Source organism: Notamacropus eugenii, chromosome 3 (genome assembly GCF_028372415.1).
Source record: "Notamacropus eugenii isolate mMacEug1 chromosome 3, mMacEug1.pri_v2, whole genome shotgun sequence".
In the NCBI taxonomy this organism is placed as follows: Eukaryota; Metazoa; Chordata; class Mammalia; order Diprotodontia; family Macropodidae; genus Notamacropus; species Notamacropus eugenii.
In genome coordinates this window covers 478,066,648-478,085,276 of record NC_092874.1, presented here as the reverse complement: position 1 = coordinate 478,085,276, position 18,629 = coordinate 478,066,648, and the positions used below count along the sequence as shown (strand labels likewise).

General features: G+C 45.5%; 1 protein-coding gene across 12 annotated transcripts in view; it reads left to right on the top strand.

Annotated features, from left to right (window-relative positions):
* The window catches only part of CACNA1D (calcium voltage-gated channel subunit alpha1 D), a 351,834-nt gene that overhangs the window by 216,414 nt on the left and 116,791 nt on the right, over nt 1–18,629 (top strand). For all 12 annotated transcript variants that reach the window (XM_072599051.1, XM_072599049.1, XM_072599046.1 and 9 more), the window contains 5 exons: nt 10,641–10,728; nt 11,124–11,150; nt 12,799–12,959; nt 14,724–14,949; nt 15,071–15,278. In XM_072599051.1, coding sequence (XP_072455152.1) covers nt 10,641–10,728; nt 11,124–11,150; nt 12,799–12,959; nt 14,724–14,949; nt 15,071–15,278 — 710 coding nt within the window. The remainder of the gene's footprint in view (nt 1–10,640; nt 10,729–11,123; nt 11,151–12,798; nt 12,960–14,723; nt 14,950–15,070; nt 15,279–18,629) is intronic.

Here is an 18,629-nt window from a genome sequence, read left to right as displayed (position 1 = left end):
GATCTTGTCCCTCCCCATGAGGGTTAACCTCAAATTGCTCCCTCCTCCCCATGCCCTCCCTTCCATCATCCCCCCCACCCTGCTTATCCCCTTATCCCCCACTTTCCTGTATTGTAAGATGGGTTTTCATACCAAAATGAGTGTGCATTTTATTCCTTCCTTTAGTGGAATGTGATGAGAGTAAACTTCATGTTTTTCTCTCACCTCTCTTCTTTTTCCCTCCATTAAAAAGTCTTTTGCTTGTCTCTTTTATGAGAGGTAATTTACCCCATTCCATTTCTCCTTTTCTCCTCCCAATATATTTCTCTCTCACTGCTTGATTTTATTTTTTAAAGATATGATCCCATCCTCTTCAATTCACTCTGTGCACTCTGTCTCTATGTGTGTGTAATACCACCAACTACCCAGATACTGAAAAGTTTCAAGAGTTACAAATATTGTCTTTCCATGTAGGAATGTAAACAGTTCAACTTTAGTAAGTCCCTTATGACTTCTCTTTGCTGTTTACCTTTTCATGCTTCTCTTCATTCTTGTGTTTGAAAGTCAAATTTTCTTTTCAGCTCTGGTCTTTTCATCAAGAATGCTTGAAAGTCCTCTATTTCATTGAAAGACCAATTTTTCCCCTGAAGTATTATACTCAGTTTTGCTGGGTAGGTGATTCTTGGTTTTAGTCCTAGTTCCTTTGACTTCTGGAATATCCTATTCCACTCCCTTCAGTCCCTTAATGTAGAAGCTGCTAGATCTTGTGCTATTCTGATTTTATTTCCACAATACTTGAATTGTTTCTTTCTAGCTGCTTGCAATATTTTCTCCTTGACCTGGGAACTCTGGAATTTGGCCACAATGTTCCTAGGAGTTTCTCTTTTTGGATCTCTTTCAGGAGGTGATCTGTGGATTCCTTGCATACTTATTTTGTCCTCTGGTTCTAAAATCTCAGTTTTCCTTGATAATTTCATGAAAGATGATATCTAGGCTCTTTTTTTGATCATGGCTTTCAGGTAGGCCCATAATTTTTAAATTGTCTCTCCTGGATCTATTTTTCAGGTCAGTTGTTTTTTTCAATGAGATATTTCACATGATCTTCCATTTTTTCATTCTTTTGGTTTTGTTTTGTGATTTCTTGGTTTCTTACAAAGTCATTGGGCTCCATCTGTTCCGTTCTAATTTTGAAAGAACTATTTTCTTCGGTGAGTTTTTGAACCTCCTTTTCCATTTGGCTAATTCTGCTTTTGAAAGCATTCTTCTCCTCATTGGCTTTTTGAACCTCTTTTGCCAGTTGAGTTAGCCTATTTTTCAAGGTGTTATTTTCTTCAGCATTTTTTTGGGTCTCCTTTAGCAGGGTATGGATCTGCTTTTCATGTTTTTCTTTCATCTCTCTCATTTCTCTTCCCAGTTTTTCCTCCACCTCTCTAACTTGATTTTCAAAATCGTTTTTGAGCTCTTCCATGGCCTGAGCCCATTGGGTGGGCTGGGATACAGAAGCCTTGACTACTGTGTCTTTCCCTGATGGTAAGCATTGTTCTTCCTCATCAGAAAGGAAGGGAGGAAATACCTGTTCACCAAGAAAGTAACCTTCTATAGTCTTATTTTTTTTTCCCTTTTCTGTGCATTTTCCCAGCCAGTGACTTGACTTCTGAGTATTCTCTTCACACCCACTTTGCCTCCAGATACTCCCAGCCAGTGCTTGGGGTCTGAGATTCAAATCCTGCTTCCCAGCCTCAGGGCTTTTGGCGGGGGCAGGGCTACTATTCAGTGTGAGATTAAATTCAGGTGCTCAAGTGAGGGCAGGGCCACCACTGGGGCTCAGTACCCTCAGGGGGTTTATGCAGAGACCTTCAGCAATGGATCCGGGCTCCTGCCTGCTTGGGGAGCCCTGGTCTGCTGCCACCTCTGCTGCTGCCTTCCGAGGGGGCCTGAGTTATGGAGATACCCCACTCTCCTCTCCACAAGCCAAAAAGACTCACTCACCCCTGGCGCTCATGGGTGGAGGGACCCAAGTGGCCGCTGGAGATTCTGTCCCTGAAGCCTGCTCAGATCCACTCCTCTCGGTGCCGTGCGGCCAAGGCAGGACTGGGCTTGGCTCTGGGTCCGGCTTCGGGTCCAGGGCGCGACGGACCTTTTGTGAGAGGTTTTCAGGGCTCTGTGGAACAGAAATCTTGTCCCCTCTGTTGTTCTGTGGCTTCTGCTCCAGAATTTGTTGGGAATTCTTCTTTACAGATATTTTATGGGCTATGGGTTTGGAGCTAGCGTATGTGTCTTTCTACTCCGCCATCTTGGCTCCACCCCCCCCGATCTTTTGATCACCTACAAAAACACTACTTGCATGTTCATGAATGCTGAAATCCCCTTCTCTGATCACAATCTAGTGTCATACTGCTGCTTCACCTGCCTTGCAGGCCCAAATCCTGTTTTCTTGATCCATACCAGGACCAGCAGTCCCTCGCTCCTCAGTTCTTTCCCAGTTCTTCACCACAGCACTAACAACACTTTCCTCCCTTCTGCCTCTGGACTCTTGGTGAGCTAGTTTGGCTCTGCACCGTCCACTTCACCTTATATCACTGGGGACTGGGGAGGGAGGATCTATAGGTTTCAGTGTGGAGATGTATGGAGATGATCATTAAACTCATGGGAACTGATCAGGTCCCCAAGGAAAAGAGCAGAGATTAAAAAGAGAAAAGGATTTAGGACAAAAGCTCTGGTAACATTTAGGGTGTGTGAGCAGGAGAGTGACTGAGCAAAGGAGACTGAGAAGGGCCAGACTGGGCAGACAGCTGGGAGGAAGACCAAGAGAACAGTGTTGTGACACCCCAAAGAGAAGGGAACAGGGTCCAGGAAGGAACTATGAAGCAGGTTAGAAGGCTGCGGAGCAATCAGGAAAGCTGAGAACTGAGAAAAGACCTTAAGATTATCATTGAATCGAGGGGCAGCCTAATACAGTGATTTGGATGGGGTTTGTAATGATAACTAGGTTCTTTGGGCAGGTTAAAGTAGGAGAGTTTCCTGACTTCATAAACACTGTGCAATATCCAAATGACTCAAGTGGCCTAGGCACAAGTGATCTCATTTTCATGACCATTTTTCTACTTTAAAGATAGTTTGTCCATCAACTTGCCCTCTACTTCTCCTAGCTAGGAGTAAAAGGTGGGCACAGAGGGGGTTGGGTTTTGAGTGTTTCCTTTCACACTTTTCAGGTTGTCTGATCCATCCTCTTCTACATATTTCTCTTTACTGCCAGTAGCCTGAGATCCCTCTTTGTGCATGCTGCTAGACCACCTAGAGATTTTACATCACTTGGAGATGTGATCCTTTCCCTCAGAAATGACAATTTGTAAAGTTTCATGCCCTTGAAGCAGTCATAGAGTTTAAAGGTTAATTAGAGGCCAGCTTGTGCCACCTCCTTATTTTGTTGTTGTTGAGCTGTTGTATCCAACTCTTAGTGACCCCATTTGGGATTTTCTTGGCGAGATACTGGAGAGTTCACCATTTCCTTCACCAGGTCATTTTATAGATGAAGAAACTGAGGGAAACAGAGGTTAAGCAACTTGCCCAGGGTCACAGAGTTAGTAAGATTGAGGCCAGATTTGACTGACTCCAGGTCTAGTGCTCTGTCTACTGTGCCACCTAGCTTCCCCCAACTTCCCTGTTTTACAGATAAGTAAACTGAGCCCCAGGAAGGGGAAGGTGGCTTACTTAATTACTACCTTTCCTGTCACTAGTAAGTGGTAGATGAAGGACCAAGTCCTTGAAACCTACTTCAGGGCTGTTTTCATTAGCAGACAGGAGGGCATAATGCACCAACTGCAGCACCACTTTGGTTAGGACAGCTTCTTAATGAGGGACCATTTACCATTGTCTAGAAAGATCGTAGAATATGAATGTCCCTTTTTACTGTTCACTTACTGAACAGTGAAATGAATACATTGTCTTACTATAGAATCTTACTCTACACTTTCTTCTTTTTCATTCTTTTAGTAAAGTATCTATGCCCTTCTAGTCATGAGTCCCATTCCTGCCAGTCTTTGAGAGAGGTGAGACTAAATGAGTCAGATTGTGCCATCAGCTCCATCTCTCCCCCATTCTGTTGGAAGAGTCTCAGGGATGTGAGGCTCCTGGTGGGTCTGTGCCCACTTACGTGGCTGCCTCTTTTACTTTGCTGTTTCTTTGCATTGGTCTTGCTGCCATCTTCTGTATAACAATGGAACTTCCAACATTTAACCTGAAGAGCTTACAGTGGCTGACTTACTCAAGGATGAGAAAAAGAAACGGATGCTTTGCTGTGGCCGCCGCCGCCGCCACCACCACAGCCGCCACACTGAAGACCATGGTAACCAACAAGCTCTGTGTGTTTAGCATTGAAGTGCCTTCCTGCTCCCTGCTTCCCCTGGAATCTCTGACTTTCCCTCCTGAAGGGGCTTCCTGGGGAAGCAGTGTGTGCTGCCTTGTGCATGTACTTTCATTCAATGATTGAATTGCTTGTTTTAAAGCAGTGATTGTGGTGCTTTTAAGTTTGCTTTTCTCTCCATTTTCCCTTAAATGAGTGCCTTGCCATTGTGATTGCAGTGCTGGGCTTCAGCTCTTAAAGCAGAAGGGGACCTGTGGCAGTCTTGTTCATGGAGCAGCCCTTGCGGCACCTTTCCACAGTAGTGCAAAACACATTTCTTCTTTTAGAGCCAAAGTGTTCCAGTTCTAGGGAAGTGGACCAACTTTCCTCCAGCCTATTTCCCCATTTTCATTTTCGAAGAGACCTATCCATTTTGGCACAGAAAAGAATATGGGGAAATGATGTCAGAAGGGAGAGAACAGGCATCAGAAAGGTTTCTGAGAGGAAGTGTTTCCTGAACAGACCTTTGAAGGTCACTGAGGCAGCCAAGGAGCTCACGAGCCCATGAAGCCAAGAGCTCAGCCAAGCAGTGTCCTAAGCTGCTGCCTCTCCTGCCTGGTGCTTTGGCATCTTCTTACCGGACTGTCAGCTAGCTCAGGTACGAACTTTGAAATCTGTGAAAGCACTCAGCTTCAAGTTTCTAAAAGGACAGTAACTAGGAATATGTCACTAGAGAAGATAACATGGAGGAGGCTGCCTCTGAGCAGTAGCCCTGAGATCATCTGGTCTGATTCTCACATTTTACATAGGAGGAGGTGCTCTGAGAGGGCCCAGTCACACAGCTAGAGCAGAGCTAGGCCTTAGAACTTTTCACACACTTAAAATGTAATTACGAAGAAACGTAATCAGCAAGCATTTATTAAAAACTCATTAAGTGCTTTGTAGTGATTGGCTCCTTGCCAACTGTGGTGGGCCATACCTTGACCTGTGGGAAATGGGGAGGGCTTGTACACCCTCGGCTTGCTGTGTTGACCAAATTGATACCCCGTGTGGATATTCCTTCTTAGATGATAGTAGAAAGGACTTTACAGAGTCACAGAATGTCCATGCTACAAAGGGATTTTGGAGGTCTTCTGCTCCAGATGCTACATTTTACAACTGAGGAAAATGAGGCCTGGAAGGGAAGAAATTTGCTGAAGATCATACAACTAGTTAGTGTTGGAGCTACAGCTCGAACCCAAGATGTTCAGATACGAAGTTCTTTGCTCTTCCTACCTATACTACCTTAGAAATGAATCAGTAAACATTTATTAAGTGCCTGTTGTTTGCTAAGCACTATGACAGGCTCTGAAATAGTCTTTGCCCTCAAGGAGCTTACATTCCAGTGATCACATGGACGTAGATAAGCAGATACAAATATGGAAAGAAAGAATGTTTTTCTCCTTGTGACCTGCCTCGCACGCAGTGCTTGTCTCTTTCCTGGGGCCGCTTGGAGCTCTTTACACTTAGTGGAATCTGGTTTTCTTTCTGGAGAAGATAAACAGACTCTGGGAACACCTGCATTCAGCAGGTGCATATTGAGGAGAGAGAAACCTTCCCTGAAATAGTGGAAGCAGGTTTTCAAGGCAAAGACATGGAAGAAAAAGCATCTGTGGAGGCAGAAGGGCTGGCCGGTCAGGTGGCTGGGCCCCTGCCGCTCACATGCAAAAACCTTAGGGGCAGAGGCACTCCCTTCACTCTTCTGGGTCAGCCTCCTCTTCAGTCTTTTCCTTGCAATTTTTTTCTTCCAGTTGTTGCCCTGTGAAGTCCTGGGCAGGGCTGCAAATGTCGCGCCCTCCCTGCAACTGCTTCCTCTTCTTCTGTGTATTACAGGGTGGTTCCTTTAAGAACCCCTGGATCCCCTCAAGCCCACCTTCCAGATTCATAGGTTTAGTAGTAAGAAGTCCTTCTCTGAGCTGAGAGGGAATGCTTCTCCATGGGACCCACAAACCCCAAGATGGCAGTCAGCAAACCCCTTACATGTGGTGGGCAAGAGAATTTTGCAATCCTTTGCAAAATCAGCTACTGTGTACCTGACATCTGAAGTTACACAATATCGAATTAAATTACACCAACACTTAACAGAACAAGGATGGTTAACTCAGCACTCCAGATAAATCAGCTTTGAAACCTATTAATAGGAAATACACATCAGCGATACACGTCAAGTAGTAAAGCTTGCATGGTCCATATGGGCTGATTAGTGCAGTGTCTGTTTCATCAGTGAGGAAAATTGAAACTTAAGGAGGTTAAGTGAGTTCCTTGCCCACAGCATCTGAGGGTTTTCCTGTCCTATCACGTCCTCCAACGGCACGGGCTGACCTCTCTCCGCTATAGCATATAGTTCAAGGGCCACCTTGGGCAGAGCCTGGTACTTGGCTTTGTCCAATTTTTATACACGTGTGTGTGTGCATGCTTGTGTGTGTGTGCGTGTGTGTGTGTGTGTGTATCTTCTAGAACAGTGGAAACTCCTTGGGAATAGGAACTCTGTTTCTGTGGCTGTCCCGAGCCCCAACATAATGCCTCTACCACAGGCAAGGTGCCTAATAAATGCTGATTGATGTGGATGTGCATTGTGGTGACAATTATGAAACAAAACAAAAGTGATTGAATTCCCTGTATGTGCAAACTACCCCCCCAGCCTCCTCCCCTGGGACAGACCATCTCCTCTCCTCCACATTTTTATGATTGTGCAAACCTCCCTTTGCCAGCATGCTTAGGAGAGTTTAGTGGCTCTTCAGGAAACAAGGTCAAATCCCTGCAAATGAGGGCAAAGCAGGTCACCCAGCAAACGGGGCAGTCCCAGGGATGTGGCCGTCAGCATTGCCAGTGCAGGGGAATGGTGACATTGAAGGAAAATCCTTGTCTGCCAGGATGTTGCAGCCCGCCAAGGAGGCTGATTTACTCACCACTTCTGTGACTGATGTAACTCATTCTCTTGAGGTTTTTGTGAGAGCTGTAGTGTTTACCATAGTAACTTCCCCATCCACAGTGTGTACTTCGCAGCATCCTCTCCTGCCAAACTTTTGTCTTAAAGGGAATGGGGTCTTATCAACCCATGGGAATCCATTGCTCCGATGCTGAAGGGTGATCTGCTTGCTTCTGGAACCCTCCTGTCACATAGACATCCATACGAAATGTTTTCCAGTTTGCTTTGCTAGTTTTTTAAAGCCTAGTCATGAGTCCTGCTTCTAACACTTACTGGCTCTGTGCATCTGACCAAGTCACGTAACTATTCCTACAAAGGAGATGCTGACCTGCCCTGGGAGAGGGAGTTTCCTCATCTAGGAGTTCTCTGTACTAATTAAATCACAGATCAAGTCCCTAGTCCTATGCCTATACATCTACTGGGACTTATTGGAGTAAAGCTGTGGTCAGTTTATAAAAGTTGGAAACAAAGGGAAAAATGTTCTGTGAATAAGAAAGCACCTTTCTCTGGCTTTACTCCCCCACCCTGAGTGCTTTCTTAGAGGGAAGTAAGAAAATAGATGAACTGCTGAAATATACGGAAGGGAAAATGGAGGCCCAAGGGACTGGTTTGTGGGCCCCTTCCTGTGGCCAAAGGAATTCCATCACTTGGATCCTCTATTGTTGTTATTGGCAGCCATCACAAAGTGCTTTTGTTAGTTGGTCCACCTCCTAAGACTTAGAATATTAATGTCATAATAACAATAATTGAACCACAATATTGCTTTGTGGTTCACCAGGCATGTTATAGAAATAAACTCACTTCACTAACCACATGACGGAGAGAAGTAGGGATAGTATGATTCATTATTCCCATGTTATGGAGCTCAGTCACATCACTCACTTAAGCACGTAGTCCAGCTTGGATCCCCCTTGGGTTTCCTGATTCAGTCCTAGCATTGTTCCCACTTTTCTCGAGGATCAGAGGTTGTAGAGATCACCATGTCTGACCCCTTTATTTTACAGATGAAGAAACAGGTTCAGAGAAGGGAGAAGGCAAGCCCCAGATCATGCTCCTAATAAATTGCGCATCCAGAATCCACATCTAAATTCTCAGATTTCAAGTCCAGGCTTCTTTCTGCTGTCTCTTAGAGACAGAGACAAAAAGAAAAAAGTTCCAAGGAAGTGGACGAGCTCTTTGATGAGATACAAGAAAGTAGATAGGGCCTGGGGTAGGGGCAGAATTCCCAGTCCCCATCAGTGAGTTGTGGAAAGAAGAGGCCAGAGGTTAGGAGCTGGTTGCCTGATGGCAGAGCAAAGGGCTTACCTCCTTCCTTGAATCAAGGTCTGGTCTGGTGTAGTACTGTCATTTAATTGTGACTTCCAAGCTCAGTGGTCTTTACTCAAGGGATGGTGGTTTTAGGTTTATCTCTTCTCATGGTGTATTTTTTTCCTTCACCCTGGGAAAGAATCGGGACATTTCCTTTCTCAGTAGAGGTCAGAGATGGGAAAAAAGCATTGATGGAGTGCCTACTATGTGCTGCATGCTGTGCTAAGCACTCATTACAAATACTAACCCATTTGATGTCTGGCGTCGAGCCTCATTTATTTAGTTGGATCAGAAATACTAAGAAATTGCTTCCTGTCGTGGGGGTGTCCAGCACTCATCAGCTTCAGTTAAATTCTTATGACTTCACAGAAAGTAATTATGGTTGACTCGGAACATGCCTTGGAGGTTTCTGAACCCTAAGGGTTTCCTCATGCCAGCATTTGGGCCTCAGAATTAGGAAAACAAAGAGGCCCCACCATTGTGATTTCTGTCATTTGAATGTTTCCTTAATGATAATAATTACAATTGAAAACTGCCAAAAAGTTTTTTATCTGAAGTTTGTAGCTATATTTATAGCCCCAAATTCCTCCCATTGACATCCTTTTTCATGCTTGAATCTAAATCAGGTGTGTCCCAGTGTCTGTGTCAAGAAGAGCTTTGGTTAAGAAGTCCAAGCTATGTCCAGCTGCCTGTGGACATGTGCATGTCTGCTTTGTTCTCAGTGTAACATCTTTTTTCTGTGTGTGTTAGCAGGAACTCCTTTAGTACCAAATGAAGTGGTTTCCTTGGGCACTAGGCGCTTTGCCTCAGGCTTCATCTTCATTATTTATTGCCAAAGATCCACAGTTCAGCAGCACAGGTGGCACAAGGTGCTCTCAGGGACCTTTTTCTCCTCTGCAACTTCTGGGTTGCATGCAGAACTCACTCTGATAGCAGTAGGGGTCCTGTTGCCCCTGCTAGAAAGGATTCTGTGTAAGTCATGGTAAGAATTCTTATTTCAGTAGCAGGTAAAACCAAATCTCTGACTTCTGTGAATGAGAATAAATTTCTCAGCCCAGAAACTTCAAGTGTTGTTCTAGCTTGTAGAGTGTGTAACCTGGTTTCATGTGTCCTTTAACCCACAGCTCTTTCTGGGGACATTTCCTCTCACTTGCAAGGCCTTGGTACTCTGCCAGTGACACAGAAGGCAACATTCTTAAAAAGAGTTCCTTCCCAATAACCAGGTAGCAGTAGTGGCCACAGTGAACTCTCTTGTACTTGGTGTCTCTTTAGTTTAAATACTAATGGGGTCCCCTTCACCTAGGAGCCTTCCTTTTCACATTCTTCATCAGCTTTCTGGGCCTTTGTGGGTATTGATCTTAGAAAGAGAGGTGGGCCCTCTTCTAAAGTCAAAATCTTATGGCACAGATCAAGCAGGGAGTGAGTATTTGTATTCTTCAAAGATTCTTTGATTTACAAAAGGGATCCTTAAAAATACACACACAGACACAGACACAGACACACACCCACAGACACACACCCCCGCTCCCCAAGTTTCCAATGCATGCACATCTATCTCCGGTGAATTTTTTAAAAATTCTCTTTACAAAATGTTAGTAACCCCATAGCAGAGGGCAGGCCACATCTCCACATGAATGCTGTTGAGGCTGGAGAAGTACCTTTCCCAGCCTAGAACCTTACACCCAATGGGTGTGTACTAAAAGCTTGTTTAATAACAAAGAATGCCCTTTGAAGAGGTGAGTAGGGTAAGAGAGTGTTATTGGTAGAGGTCAGATGGTTGAATCTGCTGGGGTTTCCTTCAGTATTGGACTTGGAAGGAAATTTTTACTGCACAACATGCCCTAGAAGGCACTAAAGGAAGAAATCTTGCAAGAGGACATGTTCAAATTACTTGCCACAAACCATTTTGCTACAAAAGCCCCATTGAGGGCTCCTTTTATGCTTTGAAATTTCCTGAGTGAGGAATGCTGAAGTAGAGGATGCCCATCCAAGCCCATGCTGGCAGCCGTCCCTTTCTCTGAAATGTCCCTTCTCTCTTCACAGCAAGTATGCCCACGAGTGAGACAGAGTCTGTGAACACTGAAAACATCAGCGGAGAAGGGGAGAACCAAGGCTGCTGTGGCCGTCTGTGGTGAGTGTGTGGATTTCACTTCTCTATCAGGGGCTGAAGTCTGGGGAAGGAGTTGAGAACGCTCCACTGGTGTTTGACCAGGCTGGTGCTAGTGGGAAGAGCAATGATGCTGAGCCTCTGGGCATAGGCTGGAAGGGCAGAGGACTACCCCGTCATTTGGGAACTCCCAGCCTTGTATTTGATGCTGTGGTCTCCTTTGGGGATGGTGGGCCTTTGTGCAAAGTACAGAGGAATAGGCTTTCTCCTGCCTGGGAGGGTCTCAGTAGTCCGCTGTGAGCCCTGCAGACTGGAAGCCCCTGGACAGTACAACCTTTGCTTGCCAAGTGCTTTTAAGATACAAAGGAAGTGTTGCACGTGAACCTTCTCAACAATGTTTTGGTTTTTGTGTCTTTCAGTCAAGCAATCTCCAAATCCAAGCTCAGGTCAGTATTTTCCTTTGTCCCTATTTCTGTTCTGTTCTTTATCCTTATCTGTGTAGTCTCCTCTTCCACTCCACTCCCCCACCCCCAACACCTTAATAGAAATCAGTTGTGGGTCATTATAAAAGTTTGTGACTTAATTTTAGAAAATCAACCAGCCCCCTTTTAATTCAGTGCATCCTCTAGTCATTGCCTAGAACTCAGCATCACGAGGAACCGCACTCTAAACAAAACGTTGCCTCTGCCCCTGTGCAGTTTGTAGCCTCTCAAGGAGGCAGGACATCTACACACAGCAGCCGAGAGCAGTGGCAGCACAGGCCCATGTCTTTCTTCTCCGTAGATGTCACTTAGGCTTAGACAAGGGGACATCACTGGATTTAGAATCCACAGATTTGAGTCCAAATCCTGTCTCTGCTATCCTTGACCTTTGTCTCTTCAAGTCACTTAAAACTGTCTGGGCTTCAGCTTCCCCATCATAAGATGAGAGAGTTGGACTAGAACCTAGTGGGGAGCCTACGACCATGTGTAATGAAGCCTTGCTCTCCTAGGCGGACATTTTCCAATTCTCCAGAACATTTGCTGCTCGTCTTCTATGAGCAATTTCAGTGGGATATCAAAATTTCCTTTTGGTATGTGATAGTCGCCATCCTTCCACGCTGCCACAGGGTCTCATGTCTCTAGTGAAATCTAGAGGACTCCATTAATGTCGTTTGACTGTCCATCCCAGCCCTGTCACTCCTAGCTTGACCCTGTCTTGTCATCAGCAGGAGAGCCATTGGCCCCGCTGTGCCCTCTCCTCGGCCTTCTCGGCCCCTGTTTGTTTGGTAGACGTCCGAGTGCTCATGTAAGGTAGATCCCCTACGGCTTGAGATATTTTCCTTAGTAAATCTGACTGAGCAAGACAGTAATTACAAGCCGGAGCCTGAAGTGGTGGAAGGAGCTCCCGGCTTGTCTGTTTGGTTGGGCTCATTTTACTTTTATGAAAATATGATTCAATATTAGCTCTGCTTATGAGGGTATATTTGAGTAGCACTACTTCTGAAGGGCAGCTGGTGATTCAGTGGGTAGAACTGATGGCTCTGCCAAGCTCAGAAAGGACTGCAAAGAATTGAAAGGTACTTTTTTTTGGTCTTGATTTCTGGGTAATGTTTATGCCCAGTAAATTCTGTCTAGTGACTCAAAAATCTGGGCATAGTTATAACATTTAGTATGTGACTTTGTCTAAAGAAGTTTTCCAATACGCATAGCTGTAATAAGCAGACTCCACATATATTGTATGTGTATGTAGTGCTATTTTTCTTTTTATATACCTATAAATATAGACCCTTCATGCTGAAGTGATATACTGAGGATCTGAATTACATATAAAACATTCTGTACCAAGCAAGTCACACAGGGCCACTAAAACACAGCTTCTACGGATGGTGAAAACCAAGGCAGTCATTTAAAATCTTGTTTTTAAAGGACAACAAAAACCACTGCTTGTGGGACGCCATTAAGATTTATGCTGTCTGTCCCTTCTCTGTGCCTCCCAGCCCCACCCTTCCCATTCCCCCTTCTTCTGTTCACTGCCATCTTCAGAGCTCAGTCAGTACACACTCAGGTGTGACAGGACTTTCATATGGGGAGTCAAATCATTTTTATATTTCAGCCGACGTTGGCGTCGCTGGAACCGTTTCAGTCGAAGAAGATGTCGTGCTGCAGTGAAATCGGTTTCCTTCTATTGGCTGGTGATCGTCTTAGTGTTCCTCAACACCTTGACGATTTCCTCCGAGCATTATAATCAGCCCGATTGGTTGACCCAGATTCAAGGTATGAATATTTGTTATGGATTTTGGATGACCTAGAACACTGAACTGGGGTCTAGTTTTCTGGGACATTAAGAGTGAACAATTCTAATGAGTGCTAATATGACAGTTTAAGAAATCACCTCTAGTCATTGAGATCTCCACAAATGTATCATGTGAGCGCTGAATGTGGACCATCCATGACTAATAAGGATAATTGACACCATGCTCTAAAGTTTTCAAAGTGCTTCACAGACATCTCATGCCTTGTAGCAATCTCATGAATGAGTCACTTCAGGTTCTTTCAGCTCCATTTTACAGTGCAGGAAACTGAGACTCAGAGAGGTGACTTGTGTGTAGCTTATTATCATCAAAGTCCTGCTGACTCCAAGTCGTGAGCCTTCTCCTAGGAGCTATCCTGCCTCTGCTCAGGGTGATCTTGTGCTCACACGCTAGTGCCATCTTCCCTTTTCCACTAGGGCGTTCCAGCAAGTTTAGGAAGGGCGCACTGCACTGGGTTGCCCTTGATAACTCAGGTCGGGGGCTTTTTATTCTCAGTTCAGTTAGCGTTTATTAAGGGCTCCCTATATGCCAGGTACCACGCTGAGCACCAGGAGTACAAACATAAGCAGGAAGACCATTTCTGGACTCCAAGAGCTGTTCACTAATAGGGGAGGGAGCAGAACTTACTCTGAGGCATTGTCTGGAGGCTGGTGACGAATGAAGAGATGGCTGGCGTGGGCGTGTCCCTGAATGTAGACGTTCAGGGAAGAACTGGCCAATTAGGAAGGAGCTGCTGAGGTCAGGGCAGGTTGTGCAGTCCAGCAATGGAGTGAACATGAGGAGTGAGAGGACTTCTCTGGCATGCCACAGAAAGTCTGGAGATTCTGGGGTGGACCTAGAGAGGAGAAGAGAGACACACTTTCGGGGACTTAAGTTTTTAAAGGTCTAGAATTACATCAGTATAAATCCCTACCCTCCTCCCTCCCCCCACCCCCCACTGTAACTTCTCCATCACTTAGGGGGTTCTAGAGAGTATCTGTAGCCCATAAATGCATCTTCCTGTGGCAAACACGGTAATGATCCTCTCTGAACTTAGCAGTGCTATTTCTGAGAAAGCAGATATACTGCCTCTGCTGGCTCTGTGGCTTTGTGGAAGCTATTAAGATTTGTGCTATTTGTCCCTTCTCTGTGCCTCCCAGCCCCAAGTTTGTAAAGTTTTCCAGCTTGGTAAAATCTGCTCAAGCTCCTGCTCCCAGGCACAGCCTCCAGCGGCTCAGGGTTACCTCCTTGTCATCATCCTCGTCCTCAGACATTGACAGTTGAAGAGTCCCTCAGAGGTCCTCTAGTCCAGACTTCCTCATTTTACAGGTGGGGAACTGAGGCCCAGAGGGCTGAGGAAATTTTCCCAGTGACCCATCACTAGTCTGTAGACAAGTCAGGATATGAGCCCTGGATCCTGCTGAGGAAGAGAACATTGTCAGACAACATGCTTTATGTGACTGAGAAAAATAGAATCAAAATTAGGATCACAAGGAGGTGAAATTGTAAATTCAAGCAGCTGAAATTTCACCTGAATTTAGGCCCTAGCCTTTGGATACAAGGGGATGTGAGGCATCCACTCACTTGACAGGGTGCTTGGGCTGAGAAGTGCTGGAGGCGCCACTGTTTTCTCCCAAGGGTGCAGGATACATTGGTGGTCAAAGATGGGCTACAGAAGGGGGTGCTTATTCTGAAAATGTGCCCAGTGGTCAGAGCACCCAGACTTCTGAACCATTTACCTTTCCAGATATTGCCAACAAGGTTCTCCTGGCCATGTTCACCTGTGAGATGCTTGTCAAGATGTACAGCCTGGGCCTCCAGGCATATTTTGTCTCACTTTTTAATCGGTTTGATTGCTTTGTGGTGTGTGGCGGGATCACGGAGACCATCCTGGTAGAATTGGAAATCATGTCTCCTCTGGGCATCTCTGTGTTTCGGTGTGTGCGCCTCCTGCGCATATTCAAAGTGACCAGGTAAGAGAGCTTATACTGCCTCCGCTTCTTGAGAGGCTTTGGATATTTGAATGTGCATGTGTGTGCACACATGTGCACGCACATGTGTAGATTCTGTCTTAACTTATGTTTTCATTCATAGGCATTGGACATCTCTAAGCAACTTGGTGGCGTCTTTGTTAAACTCAATGAAGTCCATCGCTTCCCTGTTGCTACTGCTTTTCCTCTTCATCATCATCTTCTCATTGCTTGGAATGCAGCTGTTCGGGGGCAAATTTAACTTTGATGAGACCCAGACAAAGAGGAGCACCTTTGATAATTTTCCTCAAGCTCTTTTAACAGTGTTTCAGGTAACTTTTCTCTCTCCTTGGTCTCACCATTGATGAAGGACCAGCTGACTGCAGTCGCGATGCTAGGGGCTAGAGCCGCCGACTGAATGGTTATGGCTTCTCCAAGGGCTTCTCTTCTTCTGAGGGGATGTGGCATCTGCACAGATACAAGGGTTTGCAAGGAAAGTATGCTCACAGCTGCAGGGAACTCACAGAGACCATGGGGAGAAGGTGCACCAGTCTGGACTGACTGGAGAAAGGAAGAGGGCAGTGATGGCCACTGAGGCTGGAGAAACCCAATGGGGTCACATTACAGAATTAACATTTTATCGTAGAGGAAATAGAAAGCTACTTGAGATGATTGCATAGGGGAGTGAAGTAGAATTGTGTTCAAGAAAAGTTACTTGAATGGCAGTATGGAGGTTGGACCAGTGAGAATAGAAACACTTAAGTCAAGGAGCTCATTTATGAGGATGACACAGTACTGTGCAGAAGAAGCCTGCACCGAGGTGACAGCCTGATGAGTGGGGAGGAGGGGTCAGAGGTCAGAGATGCTATGAAAGGGACAAAGGGCAAGATCTGGTAACAAACTGGATTGTGTGGGGAAGGAGAATGAGTCTAGGAGAACTCTGAGGTTGTAAACCCAGGAGACTAGGAAAATGATGGTGTCTTTAACAAGCCAGGGAAGTTTGGAAAAGGGGAGATTTTAGGGGAAAAGAGGATGAGTTCAGTTTGGGGCAGACTGAGCGTGAAATGTCTCTGGGACAGCCAGTTTAAAATGTCTCGTAGGCAATTGGAATTGCAAGGCTGTGGCTCAGGGGAGAAACAGGATGGTTCATCTAATCTAGGGAGTCACCCCTGCAGAGAGGACAGCTGAACGCACAGGGATCGATGAGGTTACTGACCATGAGAGAATAAATTAGAAGGAGGAAGGCCCAGGATATGGAACCTTTGAGAACAGCCACAGTGAGATGAGGGGTGGGGGAAACCACTTAAGGAAAGCCATGGAGGAGGATGCAATGTCATGGTAGGGAACAACTGTCAGGCCCATTTAACTAAATGAAAGTGTTGTTGTTGTGTTCAGCCTTTGTTGGCAAAGAAGACCATGCCATCAGAGAAATGATGACATGACTTGCACTTGACTTTGTTTTGAGTGAAGGAGGGCTGTGCAGGTCACCGGCGTGACTTTTCCAGAGCCATCTGAATCCAGTGACCTGATATTCCTCAGGATGACTGGAGATGACCCAGGATGCACTGGGAGACCTTGGCCCCTTTAGGCCAAGGTCTGTGCAGGTACTCACTTAGGGTAAGGTAATGCCCATTTGTTGAATAGGCCTGTTTAAGAAGTAGCCAGGGCAGGGCCCCTTTAATGAGGAAAGGAAAGAAAAGCCATCAGGCTAAGAGGGAAACAGCTACAGTTACCATTGATAATCACTCTGAAGCTGGGAGGGTCCAGAAGAGAGCCCTTAGGAAGTGGGCAGAGGCCCCATGGTGTGTAGATGAGAGAATAGATAAAGGCAAATAATAACCAAGACTGGAGACATAAGTGGTGGCCAAATTGTGGAGGATTTTCAGACTGAGGAGTTTATTCTAAAGGTCGTAGGGGAGCCCTTGGAGATGTTTTACTGGAAACCTGAACTAGTAAGACCTATGGCTTGGAATATCAAGTTCATAACTCTGGAAAGATGGGTTGGAGCAGAACCAGGGAGACTGGTTAAGAAACTAGAGGAGCAGTCTCCTAGGTTCCTATGTCAGGAGCTGCAGGGGATCTCCTTTCCAGAGGCCATCTAGATGAGAGCCATGAGGCCCCAAAATGGATGGTGAGGCCACCTTGTCTCTTCGGAAGACAGATACTGTGGTTCTGCGCCTTTTAAAATTGTGTCTCTGGAAAAGTTACAGCTCTGATGTGTCTAGACCCTGGAATTCATCTGTTGTATGTCTCATTCCATTTCTCTGTGTGATGCAGCTTTCATGTTTGCATTAAATTTAGCTTTCATCGTTAAACTGGCTTTAGTCATTGCGTTATTTTGTTCGTTGAGGATGTTAATGCAAAACAAACCACTAGAAAATTCATTCCTTCCAAAGTGTTGGATAACATCATCTTCCTGAAATATGGTGCCTGCCCTCAGCTAATCCTTCTGAGTAGGCAGGTCTTATGGTCCCATTTCAAGTAAAATGATAGAAAGCAATGTGCCTGGAAAACACTTATTTTCAAATATGTTGCCGTTGGAAGGGCGATGTTAGACTTGCCTACAAGGCACAGAAGAGAAAGAGCTCCTTTTTATCCTGGCTCTGACACTAAATTAAGCAAGTGACAGACTCCTGTGTCTCTCCTTTTGTTGGGCCTGTACAACTACAGGCTGGGCGTATGTGGCATTCATTAGACTGTGCTAGAAAGCCAGGTTACGTTGTCTCCAAACCCCACCCTGCTCTATTCCTTAGGCTGTCATCAGTGGGGAGGAAGCAATGAAAAGAGTGGGCCAGAAGTCAGGAGATTGGGGTTTCCTCTTCCCTCTGCTACTAGCTCACTGTATGCGCATAGGCTTGTAATTCCTTCTATCCAAGTCTTTTTCCTCATTTGTAAAAATCAAGTAGATATGCTTAGAAGGCAGCTGAGATCCTTTGCAGTTGGATCACTGTAGAATCAAAGCACCTCAGAACTTGAAGGGGCCTGAACATTACCCCTACCTGCCAAGATCTCTGTCTATGTCCACTCTGCCCACTCTATGTGGAGCTCCCCCTCTAGGGAACGAGAGTCAGTTACCTCCTCAGACAGCATTACAATACTAGACAATGCTAATTGATAAGAAGTGTTCATATATTCTACCTACCTCTGTTCCTCTATGCCTTCTACATATTTGCCACAAAATGGATATTCAGATGAATCTGTTGAAAGTTCAGTAGTTCAGTGAGCTTTAATGAGCCCTATTATTTCAGATTCTCATCTGTTACAGGGGATGATGGACCACTAATTTCCTTGGTATAGAGGAATCCCAATGAAGAAATTCTCCCCGCTAATTGCCTTTGACATCAGGGTTGCCATTCATAGTCTCAGAGAATTGCTAGATGCGGTAAGAGATTAAATGACTTGCCCAGGGTGATGCCACTAGTATGTGTCAGAGCTGGGGCTTGAACCCAGGTCTTCTAAGCTCCCACTAGTTCTCTGTTTCCTCCCCCAGATTCTCAGTAATGTAACTTGTGCCAGTCAGATTCTAAGCTGATGAGGAGTGGGTTGGAGAGTATTTCTGGGAAATGTGGTAATGATCTCCAAGCTCCCTGAGGACTTTGACAGATAGGAGGGCCAGAAGGCAGCAGGGGATCTGTGGTTGGAGGTGAGTAGAGGCAGCGTAGAACAGAGGGACAGTCACTGGC